General features: G+C 40.7%; 1 protein-coding gene across 3 annotated transcripts in view; it reads left to right on the top strand.

Annotated features, from left to right (window-relative positions):
* The window catches only part of RAPGEF5 (Rap guanine nucleotide exchange factor 5), a 157,824-nt gene that overhangs the window by 53,015 nt on the left and 85,924 nt on the right, over positions 1 to 18,885 (top strand). For all 3 annotated transcript variants that reach the window (XM_071560904.1, XM_071560903.1, XM_071560902.1), the window contains 2 exons: positions 5,540 to 5,616; positions 13,895 to 14,020. In XM_071560904.1, the coding sequence (XP_071417005.1) occupies positions 5,540 to 5,616; positions 13,895 to 14,020 (203 nt within the window). The remainder of the gene's footprint in view (positions 1 to 5,539; positions 5,617 to 13,894; positions 14,021 to 18,885) is intronic.

Genomic DNA, 18,885 nt, shown 5'->3' with positions numbered 1-18,885 from the left:
CTCATTGTTCCCAAAAGGCAGGCAGTCCTAGTAGTGCAGTTGGTCTTCACGGCAAGCTCAAGGGCTGAAACTGGAGTTGTGTGGCACAAGGGGTCTGGCAGCAACTCTGGCTTGAGTCTGTCACGCTGTCTGCCACCTGGGTGCTCTGTTCTCAAACATGTCATCAAACCGAGACAGGTTAATAGTAATCCTTTGCCAAACCACAGATCCCAAATGCCTTACGGTAGCACAGAGAGAGAGAGTAGTCAGTACAGGAGATGTGGAACAGCCAGCAGTGATGGGGAGCTAAGCTGGCTTTCTGGAATGACCATGTGGATGTCACCCAGAACGAGTTGCTTACAGATGTCCCTGCCTGCTGTTCAGCAGGAAAATGGTTAACTGTGAGGGTATTCCTCTCTTAAGCATTTAAATAATTAGCTTTCGCAGTTAACACCCTATTAAGCCAAAGGGAGGAAGTTCACACCTCTCCTGGTGTTATTGTTCCAGTCAGTCTGGCTGCAGTAGCAGAATGAGCTAGTGCCTTGGTTTGTGTTGTGAAGGTTATCTTCGAAGCCAGAAGGGGTAGAAAGAAGAAATTTCATTTATAGAAAAGGAAGAAGGCACAATACAGCAAAGCCTCTGGGAAGATTACAACACTGTGGGTTCCAGGAGTTGCTTTATATGTGGGCGTTTTTTTAACTTTCCACGTTCAGTTGGGTAAATGATTCTGGTATGTTGAACAAGACAAACTATTAAAATGAAACAATGTGCATTGTGTTGTTTTGTGACTAGAAAATCTTATTCATCAAATGTGATTAGTTTACCTTCAAATCTGGTGGCATACAGAACAGTGTATCATGGAGGCACTGCTCTGTGGGTAACCCTGGACACCTTGGCAGATTCTCCCATAGGCAGGTCTACAGTGCTGCTGGTGGTTGTGATCCTCACTGCATGCCGGCCTGCGTAGCTAAGGTGAGCCCTTTAGCATGCCTGTAATGCTCCATGCTGCTGAGGAAGGCAAATTCTTTCCAATGTCCTAAATCTACATTAAGCGTTGTGTTGAGGCTGTAAAAGTCAGGGAGCACTGTAGGTTTGTTCCAGTGTGAGTGATGGTTACGTTCCCTTTCCTTTAACACTCCCATGTGATGGCTGATTTTGATGAGGTAGCTGGTAAAAAATTATTTACTTTTGTTTCTTATTTCTTCATGGTTTTGTTTTTTTTTTTTTTCTGATTTAATGAGCTGAAATGGGATTACTAAAAGACAAGGCTCTCCCTCACTAGAACACTCTGTTCCAACATTAGTTTACAGAAGAACATGCTAGCAAAATCTCAGCTCTGGTCTGTGGAAGCACAAGGAACTCAGATCGGATGATGACCCTAGTGATCCTTAAGTGACTCTAAGAAGTCAGCATCCTGAATTCCCTAAGCTAAGTTGCAAATGGATACATCTGAAATGCACATTAGCAAGCTGATGCTCATTCGACATCTTTTTCTTTCATTCATGGTGACCTTTCCTCTAAAGAGGGAGAAATGCTGCAGGTATAAAGGGGAATTTGTCACTCTCTGTTTGTCTGCATTTTTTTGTCCTGTCTCTGGTTCCAAGCCTGAGCCCAAACATAACATGTAATAGATACATATAGATCAAGGCAAACCACCTTTGCCTTTTCCTGTTGTTACTGCTTTGTAAAACGTGCTGAGATATTTGTATTAGCAAGCAAAGCTCGATTTATGCTGGCAGAGAAGGAAATGTTTGGCTTAGCTCCAAAGTTCACAACTTTTTTTATGTACAGTTCCAGAATCAACACTTGTCTGCAAAATGCTTTCCCATCCCACCCTAAGTTTCCTCCCACTTTTCCTATGTTCGAATTTGTGATGTCAAAGCTTTTTTATTAAACAATAAATAGCCACCTAACAGTAAGTGGGGCATTATCCTTAAATTCTTACATTTTATGACAGAACTTGTATTGCATGAACAGTAGTCCAGGAGGGCAGCACCTGGGCCAGTTCAAGGGGTGTCTATGAGTTGTTATGGGGTTAGGAGGCATATTGCCTACAGAAATACTGCAATTAATTTCTTAAATGTGTATGTGATGATCCCCAGTACATAAATTTCTGAATATACTGTTTTAAGAAATATGTGTTCTTCCTGTGTTATAGATGAAACACATAGGAACTTTTTCTTACAGAAACCAAGAAAATATAATTAAGAGTTGGTGCTTGTCTCTGTGTCCACTTCAGCCTTCAAGGGACTGTGTTCTTGTGATGGAAAAAAAATGTGAGATGTTGTGATACCTGGAGTATTGCTCCCTGAGTGTAGTTATGTGGTTCATTTGTGGCTGGTTCTTATGGGTTTGGATAAGAGGGAGGAAGGACACAAAAATCAAGTTTGTGATGGAAATTTCATGAAAATTGACCAACTGCTCCCTCTTTCCCAAGAGAGCTGCAAGAACGTCAGTATGAGGTCTGGGATTTTTTTTTCCCCTTTAAGAAAATATTTACTAATTTCTTTCTACATTCCTTACACAGTCTAAACAACATTGAAGCCAAGGAGATCTGGGTTAGGGTTATGAACTTTTTCAGGTTTTCTAGAGCTGAGATATGAAATGGCTGATAAAAACAGCTACTTTTTTTTAAGCTGTTCACTTAGAGTACACCTAAAATGGGCTAATTTTCTCATAATCTTAAAATTGCTCATGCTAAAATTGAACACCCAAGGATACTTGTATTCATTGGAGTTGTGGACATGTACCCTCTTTCCCTTTGTGCTGTGTAAGAGCTATTAGGGCCCTTAGTTCTGGGTGTTTGCTTCTTGTCATTTGCTCCCCATCCAGATACCACCGCCTCGTTGATCTGCCAGCCCAGCCAAGTTAGCAACAGGGTTCCGCTCCTTGGATGTCCGCCTGTTTACTTTGCATAAAGATGCTCTGGGGTGTTTGCAGTGGCACTGGGCAGGGAAGGGGCCACTTGTAACAGAGGCCTGTGACAAGAAGCCAATTGGCAGCCACTAACCTTTTCCCCTGGCACAGCTGTTTGTGGAGCGCCCATCTGCTCACGTTTGTCGGCAAAGCTGGCTGGATCAATGTAAATCACTGAAACCTGGACACGTGGTCTTGTTGTTAGCAAGGTGCCACTCCTTTAAATGCCGTGATTAATAGCCAGAGTTTGTGGGGATATTTTACCCATCAGTGGCTACAGCAAATTGATTTTAGGAGAAATCAGAAAATTGAAAGGAGAGTTGGGGAAATGTGTTTCTGCTAAGGTAGTTGCAGACTTAACAATTTTTAGCATTTATTAATGCTTTCTGGCATTGCAACATTGCTGTCATTCCTGTTGTTCTGACTAGCGTTCAGCAAGTGGATATCCTGGATGCTTTTCTGTGGCAGTGTGCACAACAGAGCCACACATGTGTGGGAGTGTGCAAGAGGATGAGCCAGCTCTTGGGGAGGAATTGCCGGGAGGCAGGTTACAAGGGAAGGGACTGCACAGAACCTCCAGTCTGGTTGGATGGAGTAAGTTGCCTTTGAAAAGCCTGACCTGCACTAGGAAAGCAGGGCCCACACATGACTGTTCAGGCCATCCCTCTCATTATCGTATCCTTGGTTTGTTCCTTTTCCAAGCTGGGGCACAGATGTGCCACAATGTACCAGGCTAAATGCTGCTGGGATCTAATGCCCGTTATACATGCTTTCTGTTACAGCTACAGTCTGGCTCTTGTTTCCAACAACTACCTCGAATTTCAGAGATTGTCTGGTAAAGTCATGTGTGCAAACCCACTGTTGAAGAATTACATTAGAACTCTGTTTTCCTTTGATAATGGATTTTAAAAGATCTCTGGAATGGAATAAACTAAATAGACAAAATTACTTATTTCCCCTTTTATAATTACATTTTTATTACTTTTTTTTGACAACATAACTGTGGGGGAAGAAAGGAAAAATTGTGTACTATATGACAGTGCAGTGTCAGCAGAAATCCACAAAAAAAGAAAATAAATTCATATGCTTTATTTCAGAGGTCAAGAACAGTCTTTTCTTTTAAGTTTGTGGATGCTGTGTAAATGTTAGGCTGCTTTTTGTCTGCAGTAGACCTAGAGCACCAATGCAGACACACCAAGCTGGACCTCACAGTTCATGTTACATGTATTGGCTTGGCCATGGTAAGGTTGTTGCATGTCTAAAGATTCAGGCTGAGGGCAGAGGAGAGTGTAGGTGAGGGTGCCAGGTGAAGGTAACACTGCTACCTGCCAGCCCTTCTCCTGCTCCCTCAACAGCCAGTTTGTTCATCAATCAAATCCTGGGCTGCCTCATCTCACAGACATAGTTTAAAGGCAAAACAGGACTGGTAATCCTTGTCTGAAAACACTGTTCTATGGGCTATGCCTGTTCACATACAGCCTGACAACCAGCTCAGGTACCCAGGTGTGAAGGAGAGAGGAGGAGACACACCAGCTCAGTTTTCCTACCCATCCATCAAAGCCATGAGCCTGGTGTTTTTTAGGAAATGGATTTGCCATCTCTACCACTTCAAGGACACTTTTAGTGTCACAACACCTATGGTTACGCCAAGGAAATCATTCAGCAGGTACTCAAGATTGATATTTGATTATGGTTCTTCTAAGAAAGTGAGTACAACATAAGGCAAAGTCATTTTGCATGTGTTTCATTGGGTCTGATGCTCCTAACCTGCCTTGTGTCATGTTTCAGAGGGCTTAACATCACACCAAAATGTAGCATGTGGGTGTGTTGACTGAAAGGGTATCCTGGAATGTAGATAGTGAAAATGCCAATAGATACAGCTGTTTGCCATACAGAAGACTGAGGGGTCCCTTCAAAAGAGGCTTCTTGTTTTTTAGCTAGGTAAACTGCTAAGTCTGGTTTTGACACTTCTGGGCATTACAAGTTTAAGACAAAACTTTTTTGTTTAAAGATTGGCAAAGTTTGCTGGTGTTAAGTGATTTAAGTTATGTTAATTGAGCAAGGTTACTGGTTTTTCCTATTGTGCCAGCAGCAAAGACCTTTCAATAGAACATCTTCTGCTGCCTTTTATATGTGGAGATGACTTTCATGGGTAGTGGTGGTGTTTGTTAAGATTGAGATTGCTTTGCTTAAAAAGAATTTTCCAAGTCTGAGGTGAGGGATAAATCTGCTTATTTTGTTTAGTCTGAATTGACCTTATGCAGTATAATGGAAGAAAAAGAGAGACCTGATTTTTTTATTCCTTATGAGTCATGAAGTCTTGTTACAATGTATGGAAAAGTGGAGTTTTCTTAAATGTTGTCATTTTATCAGAAGTAACAGTAGCACAAATATCACTATTTAGTTCTGGATTTTACTGCCTGGGAAAAAATAAAGTGTACTGTCTTTAGCATTTGACTAAACCCAGTAAGGTGCCCCTTGTAGGATCTGTCCAAAATCACTCAAGAAGTTAACTAGAATGTGGAAGTTTAAACAAGATTTCTTGAATGGTCATCCTCTTTGATCTAAACTGGGCCATGCTGCTTTGCTGCTTCTTGTGATTTAAACCTGCCTGCTTCCAATGTGTTCCTCTTTTTTATTTTAGCAATCTATCAAAATGAAGAAAACAGCAGTCAAGAAATAAGAGGACTGGAAGAACTCAAGTATACCTCTGATGCACAGGTAAATGTGTACGATTAATGGAGTCTTCTCAATGTTTTCAGATTTACAGACTGAAGAACTGTTCTGTGCGGGGAGCATATAGGAAGGAGAAAGTCTGCTGGATCTCATTTTATGTGGCTATTTAGAATAAGATTGATGATTACTCTGGAAATTAATCCCATGATGTCACAATTGGACAGCATTCTTCAGCTATCTTTCTGCTCCTTTTAGATAATACACATAGCATATACCAGATCTGAAAGTAAAATGAGATGTGTTTTAGGAGGCAAGGGCATATGACATTTTGATTGAATTTTAATCACTGGAAGTAGACATGCAATGAAATGAGGATACTTATTAGTCATTTAAGTGCAAGCAACAATTTTCTTCCTTCCTTGTCTAACTGCCCTCATTTACAACCAAAGCACACTTCTAGATATTGCTCAGAAGAAACTTAACTGCCTTTTAGAGTATTTTATTGTGAAATTGTTTACCCTGTTCAATTCTGTGAATCTTTTTTGATTAATCTGCAGTTCATTCAATCATTTAGTTCATACATTCAAGCTGTGCAAGTGTAACTGTATTGCTCATTGTACTGGTACTGATTATTGCTTTTAATTTAAAACTGATTTTTCCCAGTCTTGGCTCTTTTTTTTCTTCTATTCTTGCAAATGTTATGTTCCCTGCCAGTTGCCACCTTTTCTCCATCCCCTATTTGCAGTGTGCAGTTCCTGCAGTTGATTTATCTCCCTAACTTCACGCCAAACTGAAAAGTTGTGTGCAAGAAAGGCAGAATTTACACTGATGTCTGTGATCAAACCTAGCTGAAGGGATACAAGCCATGTTAACCAAGTAAACAACACCTATCTCTTTCTAAAGGCAGGGGCTGACTCAACCACAATGAGCTCAGAAAGGGCTGCAGGCAGCTCTGATAGCAGGCCTGGGCCATGGCAGACACCTGGGGAGTGTAGGCAAAAGAGCTTGGGACCATGTGGACATGGCAACTGCACCAGTGTGTGCCTGGACCTTTCTAGCATGCTTCCAGAGTCACGTGCAAACATGATGTCTGGAAATGGCCTGCTCTTTTCTTAATTTCACACAGTTTCTAATCTATTAAAAAAAAAAGCATAGTAGGAACCCTAAGGTGTGAATAATTTTCTACCCAACTTTGATTCTGTGCAGGTTTAAAGATAAACTGGTGGGAAAAATGAACCTGACTCAAGAGAGATTTCAGGTTGTTGTAGTTTGGGATTATTATGTAAATTCTCTTCCCTGCCACTTAACTGCCCAGGCCAGCGGTTAACAAAAGAAGCAGTTAACTGTTGATCGCTTGGGTGGGGGCAGGTTTGTCTCTTTTGGGTTTTTTTTGGATATTCTTCCCAGTCTTGGCTCGGCGGAACAGGGGAGTGGGGGGCTCCGAGGAGGCAGGCTGCCCTGCTGGTTACTGCTGGGGCTTTCCTGGCTGTCTCGCTGCCGCTGTACCCAGACTGCTTTTTCTGGCCATGTGGCTGCTGCTGCTGCCTACCCCTGACTGCTTTTCGAGCCGCGCTGCTGCCTGCCTTGGATTTGCTTCTGGTTGCTCGTACTTTTCTGCTTCTTGGACGGGGAACACAGGGGGAAGAGACTGAGTCCATCTGAAAGCTCACTGCTCGTCTGTCTCGTTGGAGAGGGTCTGAAACTCACTCTGCAACCAGCCGGGCTGTGACATTGACACTTAAGTATAACCTTTCCTCCCGGAGGAAAACCTGCTGGGTTTTGTTGTTGTTTTGTTTTTTTTTTTCTTTCTCTTGTGGTGTTGGGGAAGTGGGTTGCACTAGTCTGTTTACATATATATATATATAGCAGTTATCCTTCTTGTATTAAAATTCCTTTTCCTACATTTGATAAAGAGTGGTGTGATTATCGTGGAGGAGGCCCCTCCCCTGCTTGTGAGTGAACATTTTGGTTTTTTCCCCTCAAACCGAGACACAGGTCCAAGTTATAATTTAATAAAAGATTACAATAAATACAATGATACAGAAAAAAACTGGTTTTAGCCCACAAAAATAGATATATAACCCAGCACAATGGGGCAGGAACAGAATGGTGTTCATTAGCCCATGTGCTGCATGCCATGTGGTCCTCCCTCAGTACAAACTAAAATGAAAGGAAAACCTTGGTGAGGAAGACGGTCACAGTCCTGTATAGGTTCTCATCCTCCTCAGGATCTGATGAGTGGTACCAGAAGTCCCAAAGCCCAAAGATCATATATGCTCAGGTTCAGGCAAGAATGCCCAGTACCTCCCCCAGAGTGGGAAGTTTCACAGTGGGTCATTTAACTCTGTGAGTCATAGGATATTTTTGGCATCATTGAGGTCTAGGTCCTTGCAACTGCCTATTGTGCCAGTCCCTAATAGCCCATTAGCAGATGTGACCCACCAATTAGCAGGCTGGGTGTGGAGGTGCTAATGCCTCTCCAGAGAGGAGTTATTACAGCTGAGTCATTGGTGTGAAGACAGAAACATTCCTGTGCCTCACAGGGTTCCTTAACACCCAGCTTGTGCCCTGAGGTGTCAGATGTGCCCTGGGCAGCTGCTGCAAACGATCCATTATTAACACTTCATCAGAAATTATGTAGAGGGTGTAGAATACACAGTTTTGGTTATACTCACATAGCGATAAACAAGTCCCAGCTGCTGTAACTAGGACAGATTCCTAATTCATATCAGTGTAGAGTTGAGGATCAATTTTGTACAGCTTGAGTGTGCTTTACAGAGGTACAGAAAAGACCCGGGGGGAAATACTGACCTCGATGCCCAATAAATCTGGCTTTCTGATTTTTTTTTTTTTTTTGAAGGGGATGGTGGTTTCACGTATGCTCAATTTGACTTGGTTGTTGTAGTTATTACAGTTTTTTGAAAATATTTGTTCCCAGTTATGACACTGACAATGCCTCCTCAAAGCTCTTAAGTAGCCAGCTAATAAGAATATATGGACTAATTATAAAAGCCTATAAGAATTTATTATTTGGATATTGATGCATCCAGCTTTTATTTGACTGGAAACCAGCTTCTAAAATTTGAAAGAATACAAAACTCATTTAAGATTTAAGAATTGCTAAATGAGCAGTTAGCAAAAACATTCATGTGCTCTACTGGGAGGAGAGCAGGAGTGTTAGGAAAGCAGCAGGTACTCAGAGTTGTTTGTTAGTGCTATAAAAATGACATCCAGTGAAGAACAAATAGTTTAAGAGAGTGAATAATTTTTTTCACTTTAGTGAGACTGTGTATGTGACTAGGGCAAAGCAAGGAATCCTATTTTTTGAGGTGGTGGCATATGGTTTTAAGTTTTCAGGTTGATCAAAGGTGAAGCTGGTAATGATTGTGTTGTTTTCACCAGCCACAGAAGGAAATAGAGGTACAGTGGAAAACCCCCAAGCTACCAGAAACCTTTAACAGAGTTGAAGAATATGGTGCCCACCCTAAACACTGCTCTGTGGGATAGATTTGATTTACATTGAAGTTAGTTGACAAAACTGGTAGAAGTGCGGAAAATATTTTGTATGGAGATTTTTAAAAGTGAGCATGCTGTAAACAATGTAAATAAAAGATCCCATCCTGTCTGCCTAGGGAGGTCTTAATTCACCTCTGTGTCATTGCTAGCATGTTCATTTATGACATTTGCAGAGGGAATATTTTCCAATGGATGTGCTGAAACAGAAAAACTGTTGTCAGCACTTTCACTTTTCCAACTCAGTACTGACTAATTTGATTTCATTCCCATTAAATTTTTTATTTTATTTTAAATATTGCATAAATGCATTTAATTATAGTAATTTTGAGCCTTGAATGGTAGAGCCTTACTATAAAGTTCCTACATTCGTTTATCATTCATTAAGTTAAAGCCAGTTAAACTATGCAACTTTGTGATTTTCACCTTCATATAAGTTAGTACTTGTATCTCTGCATGAATTAGAGGACTAAGCAGGGACATCTGGGCATGGAGAGTTTTGGAGAATATGTGCCTGCACAAAATAAAATCAAAATTGCAAGTAGGGTGAGTTGTCTTTACCCTTTTGTGTAACTGTTTCAGAAGTATTACTTGAAAATTAGATTTATATTGAGAAGTGAAATTGGCTGGTAATGAGAGACTATTAACATTTTCCCAACCAATTTTTAGAAGTTGTCATCAATTAATTATTTAATTAACCTGAAGTCTTCTTATAAGTATTTAGCAGAAAGATTTATAGTGGAAAATCAGCATAAGTCAGGAAATCAGAATTAAAATTGAAGGATTTGTAGTTTTCTTCTTCATGGTGAAAAAACATGTTTAGCCCCTTGTATTTCAAATATTCTTTACTCCCAGAGCCAAGCATGTACAATTAATTTAATAATACCTTAACCCTCTCAGAAATTTTTTATCCCCTTGAAACTCAATAAAATAAATGTTTGGGGGTTTTTCATGTTCTCTGCAATTCTTTAAATTAATGAACTGTTAGGGGAGGAGTATTTTTACTTGGTTGTTATTTGAAACAGAACAATATGATTCTTCAATGAAATTGCCCGTTTGAATACAGACTGTATTTATGGCAGAGTTAATGGACTTATATCCATGTGGAAGCCAGTAATATGCTCTGTGTGAACACAGGCAGAGGAGAAGTGGTGAAAGACAACAAGACCCACGTGTCCGAAATGTTTACAGAATCACAGAATATGCTGAATTTAAAGGGACGCACAGGGATCATCGAGTCCAGCTCCGGGACCTGCACAGGACCATCCCCAAGAGTCACACCAGATGCTTGAGAATATGATCCAAGCGTTTCTTGAACTCTGTCAAGCTTGGTGTTATGCCCATTGCTCTGGGGAGCCTGTTCCAGCACCCAACCACACTCTGATTGAAGGACCTTTTTCTAACATTCAACTTAAACCTCCCCTGACACAACTTTAGGCCATTCCCTCACATCCTGTCACTGATCACCACAGAGGAGAGATCACTGTCTTCCCTACATAAGGAAGTTGTAACCGCAGTGAGGTCTCCCCTCAGTCTCCTCTTCTCCAGGCTGAACAGACCAAGTGACCTCAGCCACTCATATGGCTTCCTCTCAAGGCTCTTCACCATTTTTGTTGCTCTCCTTTAGACACTCTCTAACAGCTGAATATCTTTCCTATATTGCAGTGACTAAAACTGCACACAATATTCAAGGTGAGGCCACCCCAGTGGAGAGCAGACTGGGACAATCCCTTGACTGGCTGGTGATGCTTTGCCTGATGGCCCCCAGGACAAGGTTGGCCCTTTGGGTTGCCAGGGCACTGCTGACTCATATTCAACTTGCCATTGACCAGCAACCCCAGGTCCCTTTCCATGGCACTGCTTTCCAGCATCTTATTCCAAGTTATTTCTGAAGATGCTGAAGAGCACAGGGCCCAAGATGGAGCCCTACTAGTGACAGGTCATCAGTCTCATGTTACCCCATTCACTATTACTCTCTGTGCATGACCCATGAGCCAGTGGCTCACCCACCACATGTTATGTTTATCCAGCTATGTGCTGGACATTTTGTTCATAAGGATATTGTGAGAGACAGTATTGGAACCTTTAATGAAATTCCAAAAGATTTCATCAACTGGCTTCCACTTGAACATACTGAAGCTAACTATGACCTCAAAACTGAAGACCCCCTTCCACTTCATAACATAAGTGGTTTTAATCATTGGGCTTTGCTTCATAAACTGAAGATCAATAAATATTTGTTCATCAGGGACTCATAACTATCTATGCTACTCATAGGTCATGGTCTGCCTTGCCTGGGCATGTCTCCTAGTTACAGCCAGGACAGGGTTAATTTTTCCAGCAGGTAAGAGGAGGCATGGCTGGGACCCAGACCTTATTCTATACCAACTCATGTAATTTCCAGTCTTCTCTGGTTCATGTCAGTGTAACATGGCAGAGGGAGTGGTTGGGTATTGTCTATTTTCGGGGGATTTCTTGTACCCTCTGTCTGTATTGTTGTTGTCACTGTGTTCTTATCTTGTTGCTGTTTGCAGTAAATTGTTCTTATCTCAACCTGTGATCTTTACTTTTTGTGACTCTAATTCTCATATCCATCCTGCTGCAGGGGGGGAAAGGGAATGGGGAAGGGTGAGTGGGGAAGGGGAATGGGGAAGGGTGAGCAAGAAAGTCTAGAGAGTCATAATGAGAGCACTAAATTGGGGTGTACCATTCCTAAACCATGACAGCACAGGATTAAAGTGTAAAAAGGACCTCCACAGTACTGAGGTCACAGATCCAGGAAGACTCTAAATCTGTATAGTCCCAAAGCCCTAGCAGGTCATAACACTTTGAGTCACACTTAGCCTACAGGGCTATGGGGTTACAGCACACAGATGTGATACTCTCCCCTAGAAGAATCCTGCAGCCATGAATTAAGCAGGTTTGGCTCTAGTTGATGTCCCCAAGTCATCAAAGCATTGCAAAGTGCGGACATTAGGCTTCCGCCAAGTCTTAGATTCCCTGTGTAAATTACTGGAGAAAAAGGAGAATATTAGAAACAACTGATTTGACCATTTTTAAAAGTCTACTGTAGAATAAAAAAACCCTCTCATCCAAAGTACCTCTTTTTCTCAATTGATTAAACAAGTCTGGACAACTAGTTCACTATATTCTTCTACACTTGATAAAATTGGTCTCACTGCTGATCTGCAGGTGGTAACAGTATGTCCAAACTGTTTTACAAACCAGTGTCCTCGATTTAGAAGATAAGGCTAATCTCATAGAAAATGTAAGGACCTTGAGATTAGGCAATGCACTTCCTTGTTTTCATGTTGGGTTTCTGACCTTCAAACCAGTGCAGAGGTTCCTTACATGGGAAAGCTGGGTTCCTTGGGAGGCTGGGCTCAGGAGTAGCATAGGACATGTAGGGTACAGGCTGTATCTGAAATTCTTTCCTTCACCAGAGCTGAAGTGTCTGAAACAGGCTTGTGAGGAAATGTCTTCATCCAGACTGGAAGAATGTAGGCATGTACAAATTTATTTCAATGAATTTGTTAGGGAGGACTCTTTTGACTTTGTTGAGGAACCTATTTTGTTCCACCAGCTGAAGAAATCTTAACCTCCACTTCCCTCTTCCTTGGAGAAATGAGCAGACTGTAGGATTGTTTGGATGGGCACTCTCACACCTTTAGCTGTTATGGGCAGGAATTTCTTAAGGCCAAAGGATTGAAGCCTGCATGGCACTATTGGTTAGCAGTCAGGGCATCACTACATTTTGGGCCTGACTCACAAGATGTGTTGTGAATTTTGGAGTAGATAGCTATTCATTCAAACTCAAGGTGAATAGTAGAAAGAAAATGGTGGAGGAAGTGGGGAAAAAATCTACTTGCAGATTGCCTTTGAAGTCATATACCATAGCTATGCCACATGATGGGCCCTCCCAAAGCATATGCTGTTCCCACAGGAAACACCTGGGCTAATAAAAGCTGTATAGTACCATTGTGCCAGGTCACACTTATGCAGAGGCTATATCCACAACCAAATCATAGACAGTGATATTAGCCACTAACTTTGCAGGGAGAAATTTAGCCCATATCAGCTAACTTTGCAATGGGTCTCTGTTATGCCTATAGGCAAGCATGAAACCATCTTTACATATATATGACATTTTTAGAGAACAACAAGTGCTGAATGTTTTGACAAAACACTATCAGCATAGCTTGAATAACTGTCAGAATATTAGCCAAAAAATAGTTTCAACATAGCTTTAAAGCAAATATAATTTTCTTCCCTAAACAAAATCAAGAGATCCTGACTTGTTATTTATGAAATAAATAAATGTTGTGTGATTGTCTTTTAACTCTTGAGTGTTGCATATGTGAAAAATGTTAGGGTAGGAGCAGAGGGAGTTGTAGCCTGTTATTTTTAGGACTGCCTTTTGTTGCACTTCATTCTTTTTCCAGGGCTGTTCCTGGATAACTTTCCCATGAGTTTTTAACCTCTTGCTCTTGTTCTCTTATGTAACAGGAAACAGGCTGACAGGAACAAATAAAACACAGCATATCTGATAGTTGCACTCAAAGGAGCGGTTGATTTAGTTGGCCCTGCCTTCTTTCCTCCAAAGTAGATACATTTGGAGATTCAGATGTGCCTCCGCTTCTCTCCAGTTGTTTCTTAGGAAGCAGCGACTTGTTTGTATTCAGCAAGCAACACTGCAGTACCACAAATATGAGAAAAGAGATGCCTTTCTTTTAAGGTTGAAATTTGTGGCAGTGCCATGTCCTGGGATTGTGGATTTAAGTATCTGTTTGCTCTTTCTCCCACCCTTAAGGCAGGAGTTTTATGCAAGCTTCAGGGGAGAGATGACATCGGACGGATTGAGCTGGTCCAGAAGCTGGCGAGAGAGAACTGCCAGTTTTTGCAGGCGGATAGAAAACCACTGGAGAAGACAGAACAAGTAAGACATTTCGTATTTGGGTCTTTTGGTTTTGGTTGTTTTTTTTTTGTTTGTTTGTTTTTTTTCTGGTAGGAGACGGAGATTTATGTCACGAAACTGAAATAGCAAAGCTGATGGTCAGAATCCAGGGCACACATTAGTCATGGAGCTGTAACTGCTCTCCTCTGGCATTTACATTTCTCCAAAGTGTGTTCAGGTCAATAATTGTCAGCACATTTAAATTATTATGTTGTCACTAGCTGTCAGTTGCTGTTATTAATATCTTATACACATAGGATATAGCAGATGATTTCAGGTTGCTTTTTACCAAACATTTGGGGTTTAGAGCATATTCAAATAGCATATAATGTATATGAGTACTTCAAGTACTTATTTAAATTGTCTTAAAATTACTTCATTGATAGTGTATCTGAATGCAAGTATTGGCAATAACTTCAGTATTAATTAAAAAGAATGGTCTGGATAGGGAATTCAGCAGGTTTTTTTCTTTTTTTTTTTTTTGTTTGTTTGTTTGTTTTTAAAATTGTGTTTTCAGTCAAAGTTACACTGAAGAAAGCAGCATTCCATTTAATGCTCCTGAAAGCAGTTATTCAGATGTTAATAACTGCATTGAAAATGCACTGAAACTTGACTGCTCTGCTTATAGCACAATGTCTCCTAATTTTGTTCACCTTATAAACATTTCTATTCTGATTGCATATTCATCTAAAGGTGCAGAGGATAATAACTACAAGAAACCAAAAAAATCCTACCTAGTCTTCATATCTCTTGCCATTGCGTATATATATTTTATTCCATTTTCTGTTTACTGGACAGTACAAAAAAGGCATGTGCTTTAGAAAAGAAATACTTTTCAGTTCATCTGCAAGCTCATTCCTACTGAAAACAGACTGTACAAAGGAAGAGAATGATGAATGATTGCTTCAGAGCTTCAAGCTGTTCTGTTCAGCAGTGTATAAGGTCTGGTCTGGTGTAGTTAAATATGTACTTGTATCAGTAGGTGTGCAGAAGGGAGGAGGGTAATTAGCCAGGCTAAATCCCTGAGATTGAATTGTTCCTCAGCTGACCCACTAGCCATTGAAATCTGGCAAAATTTCCATATATCTTTAAACTCTATCCACAAAGCACAATTAAAAGTTTAGTTGCTTAAGTAAAGATTTTACACCAGGGAAGGTTTCTATTGTGTTTTGGGATTTGAAAGCAAAATTACAGATTCATGGGCACAGAAGAGAGGGGAATGTTGGGACTGATACTGCAAAAATTCAATGGATATTTTTGCTGTTTACTCCAGTCATTGCAAAGGGTGCTGTGGTGTCAGCTGCAGCTCTGTAGCTGCACAGATTACAGTACAGTTCCAAAAATGGAAAGGAAAGAAGCACTCAGCTTTTCTTCTCCTTTTGAAAAGTGTCATACTTAGCAATTGCTGCTATTTAGGAAATGAGTGACTTCATTTTAGCAGGAGCTAGAGCAATCTGCTCATATCCATCCTGAGCAGTATAACACAGCAGTTACTGCTCTCAGGCAAGGATAAGCTTTTAGACTTTTAGGATTTGCCTTTAAAGGTGACAGAAAAGAGAAATGTTGCCTGAGAGACTGCAGAAGGCCAGGTTGTTCCTCATGTGCCCTTTATTTCTGGGTGGGAAATGTCTTAGAGCTAGCACAGGCAATAATAAATCATGGTGTGCTTCCTTTCCTTGTTCTGCACTTTACTGGTTGTTGTAGGGTGGAGGTTGATGTGTCTCTTCCCTTCAGTCCAGGCAGCCCATGCCCAGGTGTCAGAGAGACCTACAGTCCGCAGTGTGGGTGTATTTGCTAAGCCCCTAACTAGGCTGTTGATTTCATTAGGAATAGTCACCAAGAAGGCACTACTGAACATGGTTAAGCTTTGTCATAGCTTTTCAGTTTAGCTGACTCAGGTAACTAACTTTCCCTGAAAAAAATGCACCCATTGCTGTGGTGGGGCAGTGGGTTGCATACGTCCAGGAAGCTGTGAGCTTCCACCCCTTCCTCTCCCTCCCTTCCTCTCATGTGGTCTGAGAGCTGATCTGGCACATGTGCAGGTGTCAGGATTTGGCTAGGCAGAGTTCACCCTGTCAGGAAGCCATTCCCCCTCCTTTCCAAGGAGAAAAGCAGCAGGCTGAATAGTAGAAAATACTACTTGGATTCAGGCTTTCAGACCTTCCCATCTCATCCTGCTGCTACAAAAGTGATGGCAGATTCATTGGCATTGGCTTCCTACCCAGTCCCTTGGGCTCACTGTAAATGTTAGAGGAACAACATGTTCAGGGTGTGGTGTACTTATGTGTAACATGCCCATTTTAAAATTATTTTTTAAAAGCATAGTTTTTACATTTCTTTCTTAGAAACACAGAGTGATGGGCATTCAGTGGAGGAGTAAAGTGGAGACACTCTGCATCTTTTTCACAAGACCCTCATTTTTCAGCAAGTATCCTTGCACTAAAGATTTCACCAGCTTTGCCTCCCGGGGAGCTCAAACTGTACTTTGTTGGATCATCTGCCTTCCTCAAAGGGAAGGCATGCAGTCTTTAAATCAGAAGCCTGAACACCCTGCCAGGCTGCTCTCCTTGCACTTGGAGAGCTTGCTAGCTGGGCTGGTCTCCTGACAGCCCATGTGGAAACAGAAATGTTGCTGGTTTGCAAGTCCGTGTGTTTCTGTCTGCTTGGGCCAGTGTCACTGTTCAAAGCTGAGGCCTTTATAACCTGCCTGGAAGTAAAGCTGTTCTTTCCAAGATGGCCAATGGGGAATTTTGTCTGGAGTCCTAGTTTGTTCTCCTCTAGAATTATGAAACCCCACCCACCGCAAAACTCCCAAGTTGAATATGGGGTTAGAATTGTGCATATGCACATGTACTCAATATGTGTACTCTACATGGACTGTGTCCCAGGCATGTGATGGGAAATGGAGCTGAGGCTCCTCTGGTGCTGCCCACTGTGTTTCTAAAGCAAATATCTTCAGATTAGTACGACCTCACATGGATTTTCAACATTTATAGGAAAAAAGAAAAGGTGTAATATAATTGGGTTTTGATGATTCTTGTACTTTCCTGTGAAGAAGGAAGGATTCTCAGCCTAATTCCAGAATTTGGTACCAACTACCCCAATACCTCTTTTTCCTGTGCTGTGAATGAGATATGGAGTATGATGGGGAGCTAGACTGGATGACTAAGGGGACTGGTGAGCTCTTCTGATATTAAAATAAATAGTCACCATCCTCACCTGAGTTTGAGGACAGAAGTTAGTGACTCACTTAGGGAAGGCAGACGATGTGGATGCACAAGAGATTTTTGGGCAGATAAATTACCTGAAGTTGTTCTTTAAGGTGTGTGTTGGAGGTCTGTGGTTTACAAGGGGCACATGAAGGACACATTGGTTTGAGTTGATAGTTCAGAAGGAGACAAAATATAATTATTTTTTTCTCAGAAAAAGCAGACAGTCTGGAAGAGAGAAAATATGTGACGGCTGGGTGGTTTGCTGTAGGAAAAGTTGGTTTGGAACTATAGTGGGTGAGAGAAGGGATTCCTTTAGTCTGGCTGTGTTCTGGAGGGCATAAAATGGGTGTGTGTATATATATATACATGATGTACATGCATATACTTTTACTTCAGACTTTTAAGCATCCTTATCAGAAAGTTCATATTGCTTTTGTTTCAGTTTTCTGGTATGCTCTCATTTCTTTTCAGATTTATGATCTGACTAAGAAAAAGAGCTTTGAAAAAGTAATATAATTTAAGAAGTTCTGCGCTCAAACTCTGTTATATGTGATCTGCTTAATTTTGGCACTGGAAACTGACAGTGACTAGGTGAACTGGTATATTGGAACTGGTGTTCCTCAGTACCACACAGTGCCAACTTCTCTGGTGAATATACTGTTTGCGAAGTGCTCTAATCATAGTGGTACTCACAGACGTTTAAAGAAAAAGAAAAACTAAATTACAGTGATTTTTTCCCATTCCCACTTGCTAATGTGTTAGAATAGGGTGCTTAATTAAGGGACTGAACCTACATGTGTTAAGTCTCCTAGAACTTCAGCTTTGCTAGTGAGTAGAAAGCAACTAGTACTAAACAAGCTTGTAAATAGGAAGATAAGCTTCTTCTCTGTGCTGCTGAATTCCTGCAATGAGATACAATGAATTGATAAATAAATAAAATAAAATGGTTGTCTAAAGTACACAGAAATTATTTTGGTATCAAATGTGGGCTAGAGTAAAAATAACTATGTAAGCTTGCAGTTCTAATTTTATCATTACATGCAAATCACACTCATAAGCCTAGGGAAAAGTAGAACTGGATATTTGTGTTTTTACATAGTTTATAATACAGAACGCAAGCTCTGTATGTAAAGTACAGTAATTTTTGAAGTAATTTATCATAGCTTTTTTCCTCCAGCATTTGAGATGCATTTGAGGCATCTTTGCACTAAACCATAGTTTTTGAAACGTCTTTTTAAGCAATTACAACTGAATTAAATAATGGCTTTATAATAGATATGAAACTGTACAGTGTTTCCACTTACTATTTTAATAAAGTGTTGCACTCATTAAGAAAAATCACATCTGTTAATGGTGGGATTGTCTTAGTAAGGTTGGAAAAGTACTTTTCACCCCAGCAACATGGGGAGAATGTTCTTTAGATTATAATGTTGTTTTCATGGTCAGATCAACTGAATAACCTGTTTACAAATTGACAGTAATGTTCAAAGGAAATTTAAGGTTCTATAATATGCTCATTAGGGAACTAAAGAATATGAATTTCTTTATTCAACTATATAAATTATATTCTAGGCTGAGGTTCTTCTGGTACTTCCCTGCATCAATGGGGAGGCGAACATTTCCTAAATTGACCCT

This window comes from Pithys albifrons, chromosome 7, assembly GCF_047495875.1.
Source record: "Pithys albifrons albifrons isolate INPA30051 chromosome 7, PitAlb_v1, whole genome shotgun sequence".
NCBI classification, from domain to species: domain Eukaryota; kingdom Metazoa; phylum Chordata; class Aves; order Passeriformes; family Thamnophilidae; genus Pithys; species Pithys albifrons.
The sequence above is the reverse complement of the archived record's forward strand: the minus strand, read 5'-3'. Positions and strand labels throughout refer to the sequence as shown.